This window comes from Gadus chalcogrammus, chromosome 7 (assembly GCF_026213295.1).
Source record: "Gadus chalcogrammus isolate NIFS_2021 chromosome 7, NIFS_Gcha_1.0, whole genome shotgun sequence".
Classification (NCBI taxonomy): Eukaryota; Metazoa; Chordata; class Actinopteri; order Gadiformes; family Gadidae; genus Gadus; species Gadus chalcogrammus.
In genome coordinates, this window is record NC_079418.1 from 13,153,215 (window position 1) to 13,164,039 (window position 10,825).

Sequence of the window (10,825 nt, forward strand, 5' to 3'; positions counted from 1 at the left end):
AGGGAAACCTTTTGCATTGTGGGTAGTTCATACAAAGGCAAGAATGGTGAGTGGGAGTGACCATCATAATAAAGGTAATAAGCCCCAGCAGCCACTCCTGTTGATCATCTAGGGCAATCACACAACCATGTGTATCTCAATCGAGGTTAGGGGATTATTGAAGTCGCGTTAAATAAGGTTTGCTCGTGTTTTAAATATCATTCTTAATTGTCCCATTGTATTTGTGTATTTATATGTATTGAAATGTTGTTCTGTTTGGTTGACCTACTGTTTATATCTATTGCACATTTGTAATTCTCTTTTTTATTTGTATCTTGTTATCAGGGCGTCGGTGAAAAAGAGAGCGTGCTCTCATTGGCCTACCCTGAATAAATAAAGGTTAAATAAAAAATATGGCAGCTGTTCTGCTCCGGACCAGCAGGGGCAGTAGGGTGTTGTATTAACACGACCTCAACACCCAAACCCATCACACAAACAAGGAAGAACTAGAAGAAGAAACAACAACAACCACAACAAAGTTAACGCGACTCAAATTTAAGGTATGCCAACTAAAGGACGGCGTTCTCTGTAATCAATCAGTGTTTTTATAGGTTGACGTATATTTATCCAAATGTGACGATGTGACCATTCGGTTGGGTTCGGGTTGTGTGTTGCTCGGCTCCTTGCTAGATGAGCCTTAGCTAACGTTAACTGTAATCCACATCCTCTGGTTTCAAAGTTGTACTTCGAAATACAGTTTATATGTCTCATTTGTACCTGAAACAGTGTGATTAACGGGTTGTTTCGCTGTGGTTTATCGCTAAGGGGGACATGCAACAGGACCTAACTAGCCACTGATATCATCAGGAACAGGACCCCAACACACGCTGTGTAGTCTCGTTAATAAGTGGTTTTAATGTTGTTTTTACCATCAACCAAGACTCTACATGCATATCAGCTATTCAGATGTGTTGTTTACATTTCACGTGTTGCCGCCCCAATAAACCGATAAGATCCAGAACCGGGAACAGGAAGTGAAGGTCACAATTAGGTTCCCACAGGCACTGAAAATGTGATAATACTCAGGATAAATAATCACGTTTTGTAAAATAGATGCACGCCTCGTGTGGGGGGATGATCTTAGTGTAGTGTTACAATGTCATGGTATCCGCGTACAAAATCTACATGTGCTTCTTTCTCTTCCATGATTTCCCACAGTTCGGTAGCACCTTTGGGAAGGCAGAATGGTGGATTCTGGGGTGTGGGACATCGGCGCTCGGCTGGGCCTTTGTCTGGCTCTTTGCTGCACATTGACACCCTCACCTACGCACGCCTACATCTACGCGGTGAGTCCTTTCCCTTGCATGCATAATCAATAGTATGATATTGTAGCATATACAATAGCATTTATTACTCATATTGCTTGGATATGGATATATTTTTTCCGCATGTTCTTCTTTTTAATTGTTATTACTCTCCTTCCTTCTCCGGTATATTATAGCATTATGTGAATATGAGCGCATCGTTGTTCGAGGACCTGCCGGCGTTGTTTGGCTCCGAGCTCCCCCAACAGGGTCTAAGGGTACGAAAGAAGAAGAGAAACATGATCAGAGCCAAACGATTGTTCTGATCCCCTCATAATGCTAATGTGTTTCCTTCTGTCCGTCAGGGTGTGTTAGTGGCGTCTCGTCCAATGAATGCCTGTTCAGCAATAGAGCCAGCCCCATTGCCCCCCCAAGGCAATGCCAACCTCACTAAGTTCATAGTTCTGATCAAACGTTATGAATGTAACTTCGACATAAAGGTCAGTCATTGCTTCAAATTTAAATCAGACAGCTTTTATTATTGTGTGTGTGTGTGTGTGTGTGTGTGTGTGTGTGTGTGTGTGTGACCAAAAATATTTTAGTTTATTTGTACATAACCAAGATGGCCGCTCGGTACACAAGTACAGTAAAATAATAAGTCTATGATTTTTTTTCCTAGGTCCTTCATGCCCAGCAGGCTGGCTATAGTGCTGTCATCATCCACAACATGTACTCGGACGTCCTGCTCAATATGAACGCCAGCAATGGTGAGGCCTTCCCTAGCAAATGTATTTCATTCATTGGTCCTCTTTCCCCTAGTGGGCTCCCACCAAACTGGCCTTTAGAACCAAGAGGGAACCAAGTTGGCCTGGAGGGGATCTACGACCACCGCTTGGCTTCAAACAGATTCAAAGTGTTCTTAATGATCTGAATAATTGTCTCTGTCACAATTTTTCTAGTCATCATTGTGAATCATAAAAATACAAAAATAAATTGCATGAAAGTTAAACAGTTAAGTCAGTAAATGCAAATACACATAAGAAATAGACATATTCATTAAGAAGTCTTCTTGCGGTCAGGTTGTGTATATTGTCGATGGTAGGCTCTACTCTGATCTGCCTGTAGAAACCATCGCGGAGGAGATCGACATCCCTGCAGTGTTCACCAGCTACTATGCCTCCCAAGTTCTCCGGAAACATATAATTCCAGATGAAGGGTAAGTGCATAGGCCCACGAGGGCCTGTTTGAAACCTTCGCCGTTATTGTTTTTGTTTCCTTTTTTTAATTTTTTTTATTAAATCCATGATTTAAGGTATTGAAAAATGTATTTTTTAAGATTATTTAATTATCACAACACATTAGACAAAGCTTGGATTTGCCACAGCAGGCAAATCCGGTTGACATGCCCTTAAATATCTCAACCTGTGGTAACCCTGTGTAATGTGTTGCTGCTTGTGTTCCCAGGGCTTATGTGATTCTGAGGCTGGAGGTGGCTTTCCCGCTTGTGTACTATCTCATTCCCTTCACGGGAGTGGTGGGCCTCATCATGCTGGTTATGGGCCTCGTCATGGTATGTGGCCCAGTTGTGTTACCATGGTGATGATTTTCAATGGCCTTGCGGGTTGTTCTGGAGGGTACACCTCACCATTGAGTTAATAGATTTTTCCTTCAAAATGTAGTGAGAAATATTTATACACGTGCATCTCAATAAATTATATAATATTGTGGTTAATGTACTTCATTTCAATAATTCAAGCGAAACTATATAATATAGATTAATTCAATGAATCTATATTAAAGATATTTTTTTCTTTTGCTATGATCAAATAGGTAAATTGTCCTGTATTAATATTTTCTTTCTTCTGACTAATTTAATCAGGTTGTACGCTGTGTGCAGTACAGAAAACGTTTGAGGAGGAATCGCCTGTCCAAGGAGCAACTGAAGCGCCTTCCAATCCACAAGTTTAGAAAAGGTAACCTTTTGGCCTCAACCAGGTCATCCGCATGCTTATACACGGCTATTGATTATTCTGCTTATTACTGGGAGAATTGCTGGACATTTCCTGGAAATTCCTAGAAATAACTAATGTAATTTCCATGTGATTAACCCACAAGATACATTGGCCTTGGAGTAGTCCATGATTTTTCCGTCGCCTGTTCTACGGAAACAGACACACACACAGACACACACACACACACACACACACACACACACACACACACACACACACACACACACACACACACACACACACACACACACACACACACACACACACACACACACACACACACACACAGTTTTTTACATTATATTCATGTTTTTTGGTGTTCATCTACAGTATCTTTACTTCCTAGCAATAAACATGGTTCAAGGGCCATTCTCGGTTCTTAGCGCCACGTTATTTAGGATTATGTTTTACAGTTTGGATTGGACTGAGCATGCTTCTTTCAATTCAAATCTGCCTTGTATGTGTGATATGTTACATGGCAGAGTTGCATTACCATTGATGATATTTTACATATGATGTATTTGATCTGTGATCTTTTTTAGGTGATGACTACGATGTTTGTGCAATCTGTCTGGATGACTACGAAGACGGAGACAAGCTGAGGGTATTGCCGTGTTCTCATGGTAATTCACTTATTCACTGTGCTTTGCATTTTCTACGGTGTTTATCATTTTTGCAAAAAAGCACAGTTGGTTTGACTATTGCGTTATTAAATTGTCTATTTTGTGATAATTATTCGTATTTTTTGGAACGACCAATTTTGAGGAGTCCTTGAACACTGAAAGGTTGTCTCAAATTTAATGAACATGATTATTATTTTTCTGCTTGCACAGCCCTGGGTGCATAACGCCAAGTATGTTCAGAGACATCCATTCCTCTCCCATTGATATACACCCACCATCCTCCCCCTTCTCCAGCCTACCACTCCAAGTGTGTGGATCCATGGCTCACGCAGAGCAAGAAGACCTGCCCCGTGTGCAAGCAGCGCGTCACCCGGCCCCACCCGGACCACCCCGAGTCCGAATCCGAGGAGGAGGAGGAGGAGGAGGAGGTGGTGACCGCCCGGCGCCGGGACCCTGAGGGCGGCGGCGGCGCCGAAGGCGACTCGGAGCGCACGCCGCTGCTCCGGCCCTCCAACCCCGGCTCCCCGTCCGGCAGCCTGGCCAGCTCCTACTGCGCCACGGTCACCGTGACCACCGCCCAGTGCCTGGCGCCGTCCCCCCGCTGTGACTCCCCACTGCTGGGGGGCTACCAAGGCTACTACTCCCCCGAGGAGAGCTCAGACTCGGAGGGCGAGGGCGCCGGGGAGGTCGCGCAGCCCACCGAAGACGACACCGCCCGGCTCTTGGGGACAGGTGGGCTGAACGTCTGAAGGGGGGGGGGGGGCGCACGCACAAGCCCCTGGTCTACTCTGGTCCCGAGCCTCCTAGGTCGTTTTGTCCTGACGGGGATTCCGTCTAGAGGCCCCTCCCCTCCCCGCAGCCTCTAGCAGTCCGTGCGCGTGGATGTGTAGTCGTCACTCGTGACCCCGTCTTTAGCTGTGGAGATTTTGGAAGAACACTCGTCACTTTGGTGTGATTGTGTCAGAATACTAACCCCGATAATCTGTAATCTGTTTTTTGACGCATTCATCGAATATTTCATAGAGCCAAAGCAACTGTTTAATTGAACCACCACCACTACCACTGACACGTATGGATATATGTAGCGATCGTATCACACGTGAAGTAAACCTGTAATTTATCCTAAGCCTGATTAATCAAATGACAAATGGGTTTGAGGTAGTATAAGCAATAATGTAAAGAAAATAATGGATTACACCTAAATGTCGGCGATACTCTTTGCTGATACCTGGCCCTTGTGTAATTATTTTAGAAACTGTGCAATGTATCAGAAATATTTAACATTTCAGATTTTTCTTGTGTTATTGAAGTCGGTCAATATTTGGTAAAAAGTTTTCTGTTTTTATTGAATACACAACTTATTAAGGCTGGTAATGGGGATACATTTGGAACAGATGAATCTAAACTAAAAAAATTCAGTGCTGGTAAAAATTATGGAGAAAGCAATTGTCTACGGGAAGGAATTTCCATAAGCACCAACCGAGACAATATAAGGGTTTTCTGGACCATTTTCAGCTCCAAACTATTTTTTTAACTAAAATGTAACATCATGATGTCCCCAGGATATCTATGTTTTTAACACTTTCTTTTAATTGTTATTCATACTCTAACGTGTTAGTATTGTTTTCAAGCCTTTGTAAATGGTTAAAAGGTATTGCATAGTAATGGAGTTCCTATAGTTAACAGTTCTGTGGCTTTTACTCAACACTATTGAGTCTGTTAATGATCTGTGTACATAAATAATTTCTTAGATTGATCCAATGTGTCATCTGTATTAGAAACGTTAGTGGGTTTGTAAATGGTGCAGCCTGTGAAACAGATTTTCTTTTTTTTTTCATTATGCATTTGAGAATGCATAATCATAAAAACTGCAATGTTACTACATTTTTGGTGGACTTCTGCAAAATGTATAACCATAGAATTTTTTTTAACTGTAAGAAAGGAACTGCAATTTATTATTTGCAAATGGAAGAGACAAAATTTACGGGTGTACGTCGGCAGTGACTACGTAGCCCGTTCGTAATAAAAACAAACAAACAGGAAGTTAGCATCAGACACATTCCAGTCAACTGTTATCTGACTGCTTGCCAGCCATTTCTACTGCCAACACAAATCTTTAACTCAGTCTTGATTGACACAACATTCTTGCACTTTTTGTGATGCGGCTTGGAGGAACACTCAGCATCACCTGTTGAAATCATTCTGATGGGCCGTAAACTGACTGCAACATGGTGTAGCTGCTTCGAGATTTAAGATTAAACTGCTAATGCAGCCTACCACTTGGAGTGGTAGGCTGGAGAAGGGGGAGGGTAATGGGTGTATATCAATGGGAGGATAACATAACCACACATTTTAACGTTTTCTAGCTAGGATAAGAAACATTTATGTATAGTAGATGTCTGTTTTGGACCATCAGGAGAACAAGTACACACACACTCCTGGGTACTTCCCTGGTGCCACTCACAGCTTAATGCTGCTTAAATTGAAAAAAAGAAAAGAAAAATTATAGCATGTTGTTTTTTAACTCCAGTAAATAGCTTTTTCTAAGTCTAACCGTTTTGTATAACCTAAATCCAACTGCATCTTTGAGTGTTGTTGGTTCAATGTGGTTGAATTGATCTCGTTCTGTCTGACACCTTTCGGAATGAAAAGGAAGAGGGCAAATATTTATTTTTTTATGCTTCCGACATAATTGCTACTCAACGGCTTGTTGAAAAATGCATGAAGAATGATTTAGGGGGCGTCCCGATGACTCACCGGGTAGAGCTTGTACCAACCCTCTCTCTCCCATACCTTTCTGTCTGTGTCACTATCATAAAGCATAAAATAATATAATGATTTACGTTATGTTGACTAATTAAAAATTACATGATTGAGAATGATTATTTAAGGTAATTCAAGTATTGTGTGGGTGTGTGTATGACTTTTTATATATATATATATATATATATATATATATATATATATATATATATATATATATTTAGGGCTGTAACGATACGCGTATCGAAACCGAAATCGCGAAACTCAGAGCCACGAACCTGTCTCGCGGTGTGAGAAGGCAGAAGCGCGATACGCCCTTTCTAACTCTCCGGTCAAATTGTCAGATTGAAATTTGCTAATAATTTGTCGAAGTCCTCATAGGCGATATCAACGACATTTATCCAGAGTGGGCCAAGCGCGAAAAAAATTGACTTTGTGATCCCTGTCTCTATTGTTTTGTGTGATTTGACCGGCAGTTTGTCTACTTATAGGTCAGAATGAAGCGGCCACCGATTATTGACAGGATGGGTTCTTTATTCTACCGGACTCGTTCTGACGTCACTCACACACACACACATACGCACACTGCCATTCTCACGCACACACATAGGCCTACGCTACTCGTAACACTATGAGTCGTTATTGCGACGTTCGTGTTAGACGTTTTTTCCCATCTATTGAAAGTTAGGATATTAAACATGTTGCATTCTATACGGCCTCATTATTTAAGCTACATAGTCTAATAAGGAGCGCTAATAGGATATTTGACTAAACCAACCAAACTAGTTGAGGGTTTTTGCCTACCTGCAAGCATCCTCCAACTGCAATCTTTGGTTATTTATTTATTAATTTAGCTATACTTTAATAGTATTCTTTCTGTTCAAATCTGTTCAGTGTTCCAAATTATTTGTTATTAAATGTTAAGTTAAGTTAATTGTTATATTGTTGTTTAAATAAAATGCTTTTTAAATTAAAAAAATCGTGGGATGTATCGAACCGTGGGTCAAAAATCGTGATACAAACCGAATCGTGAGTTTGTGTATCGTTACATATATATGTATAATTTTTTATTTTTTGACAATCATATATAGCTATATATGTATATATCTATATATATATCATAATAGTTTGAGATATAAAATGCTCAAATGTAGTTTGCTGGTCACGCTATGTCTTGGATTCAAAATGACCAAAAATACATTAATATTGATTAATATATGTTAACGGTTAGGATGGCCATTGTAGGTTCTCCGCTGGCTTCCATTTGGAAGTGTTCCATGTGTCTACATAGCAGCTCACCGTTCACTATTGACTTAATAACACTTGATCTCCTCCCAAAACCTGACAGTCCTCCCTTCTCTGATCTCTGATGCCTCTCAACCTGAAAACAGGGTCTCCTCACACTCAGGCCCTAACTTCTGCCCATAAGATATCAAAGCTTTTTCCTCCTTTTTAATGAGCTCTTGGTGTGTAATGCGGAGACCTTCAGCGGCTGATTAGGCAGCGCTCTTAATCCTTGCATACAAACAAGGTTTCCATTAGGGCTCTGCATGACCCAGCTTGGCACCTTTCAGGCAAAGAATAGCAGGTGCTGATTGGAGGACTACTTTCCCATAATGTGCTGGCTCAGTAGCTGTTTGCATGTATATCTCAATTAGCAGGATGTGTGTGCCTCCAGAATGTGTGAGAACAATAGTTCATGGTTTCATTTTCTTATCAAAGGCTGATAAGGTGAATAGCATATGGGCATTCATTCAGCATGAAAGTTGACATTATATGAGACTAATCCGTCGTTTGCAATACCTGGGAACAATGAAAACTTTACCAAGGACGAAAAAAACCATGTTCTTGTCCACGTCATCCTAATTTCATGTAGCTTGAGGCTTGGGCAAATTTAAACTCTTTACTGAAGTCGTTAGTGGTTGGGAACAGAGATGTCTGGCTCCTTGCCTTCCTGGTGTTGTAGACCGGGGTCCTGTTTGCTTCTTCTGCTGCTAGTCTCCTCGTCAGTAGTGCTCTCCTCTGAAGAGCTCCTCCAGGAACAGGTTGGTGACCATCTCTAATGTTGTCTTCTTATATTGGATGTACCAATGCTGAAAAAGGGACTTGGGATTATTACATAATTTTACTACTAAATTATTCAGAGGAGACACTTTCTAACCAAAGCTTACTGTGAATTCAATTCAGATGCAGATACTGGGAGTTTCAAACTCACGGCACTTTACTATCTTGTAACCGTGTCAAGTTGTGACAATTATACAGCAATGCTTCTTTTTGAGTAGAAAATATTCACAATTTGTGTGAACAGTTGGTGTGTGCAGATGTGAGTGTGTAGATATAAATATACTTGTGCAGATATAATAGGCCTACTTATTTATGAGATAAAGTCATCAAACCCACTTAATTTTATTTGAGGTTGTTCAGTATAAAGAGGTGGCGAGAGATAAGCAGATACACAGCACATTCAATGCGGGTCTGAATGGCTCATTATGGAGTTGAACATCTTTTTTACAGTCTGAATCAGTGTAGCCCAGGCCTACTTGATGCAAACTGAATACCAAATTTCCACTACAACTATTTTGTATAATGCAATGCATACTATATTCTAGTGTCTATAACGTGTTGGTAAATGTGTTATCTATATTGATATATTCATACCGTTCATTCATCCTTTCATTACTCACCATTATGTTTGTGCTGATAATAGGTTATTTCAGATTATGCCTTTCACCAGAACATCTTCTCCATCTGCCGGGACCAGTCAGGGAGGAATTGTGGATTGGAGGGAGAATCTAGAGATGGCCGGAGCGCTCCACAACGGGCCCAGGATGTGCTTGAGGTTGTCCTGGGAGACCGACCAACAGGCACGCGTGTCTGGCCTAGCGTTCTTCTGGATTACATGAGGAAGCAATGGAAATTCAGAGCAAGGACAAAGAAAGGTGTAACAAAATAAACGTGAAATATGAAATGCCTCAGAATGATCAGTGCATAGATAGCGATAATGTAGTAGATAGTGTTCTGTACAGGTGTACATTACGATTTTGTATTTGCGTAATTTGGATTGGTGTTGAATGTAAATTATTTGTATTGTGGAAAAGTTAATCAGTGGAACTTAAGCATAATTATTTCTAATTTCTTGCAATAAAAAAAACAATACTAAATGATTGAGTGGAGGAACACAATGAGGGTGTGTTCCAGTTTTTTCCCTCCCTGCCCCACACCGCTCTGGTTGGAGACACTTCTGGAGGTTGTGGGACCTTCGAGCAAGAATGGCGAAGCAAACACCTGTGATGGATGTGAGCTTGGATTTGAAGAGGAATAATAAACACATCTCAGTATAATAAAAGAAAAACAATGCTTCTATCACATAGAAGCCTAAGGATAAAGACGGGACATGGAAGAGCACAACAAAAATCCCTTCTATTCAGACAATAAGCATATATTCATCCAATGGACAACAATACCACCGTATGTGATTGTGGAATACATTCATAAAGCAGATAATATTCAACTTTGATAGTCACATTAACTAATTGAACTTAACACATAAGTAAGTATAAGTTAAATGAGAACAAGAATGAAGAGGGCTCCCTTCTTCTTTGTGGCCATCATAAAGCCCTCCCCGTCTTGTCCTGTCAGGATGGGGGTAATCCAGGTATAGAGAGGTTTACAGCTTTTAGGGGTCAATTTGGAGTCAGCTGCGTGTCCAAGGTTAATCTCAGGGGCACCGGAAGGTTTTAAATGAGTTAAGTATGTGGATGTCCCTCACAGTGTAGTCCTTCGTTGACTCTTTTTCCACACTTTATTTCATTCCTATAGGCAAGATAACGATTATACTACCTTTAAACATATGTTTAATGTCTCCCATGATAGTAGGCTTGCCTACAGCAAGCAAATAAAGAAATCCACTTATGGGTAATAATGTAACTATGGTCTACTCCTAGTCAAACAGCATATTGAAATGTCTTAAATAATACCAGCTACACTACCACGTCTTACAATGGCTACATACTTAGACCATCCATCCGTTTTACGTTATCATTGGTGATCATGCAAATTATGTATAATCAAACCTTCAAACCCACAATTATACCTTCATGTATATTTCAGACTAATTCAGGTAGGCTTATAATTATACCAGTGC

General features: G+C 40.7%; 1 protein-coding gene across 1 annotated transcript; it reads left to right on the forward strand.

Annotated features, from left to right (window-relative positions):
• Nucleotides 1–427: 427 nt before the first annotated feature.
• On the forward strand, nt 428–6,850 carry rnf167 (ring finger protein 167). Its single transcript, XM_056593550.1, has 10 exons — nt 428–539; nt 1,198–1,325; nt 1,481–1,561; nt 1,649–1,783; nt 1,963–2,050; nt 2,409–2,499; nt 2,748–2,853; nt 3,163–3,256; nt 3,838–3,918; nt 4,213–6,850. The coding sequence occupies exons 2-10, from the start codon at nt 1,224–1,226 to the stop codon at nt 4,665–4,667; spliced, it is 1,233 nt and encodes a 410-aa protein (XP_056449525.1). The 5' UTR covers nt 428–539; nt 1,198–1,223; the 3' UTR covers nt 4,668–6,850.
• Nucleotides 6,851–10,825: the final 3,975 nt, after the last annotated feature.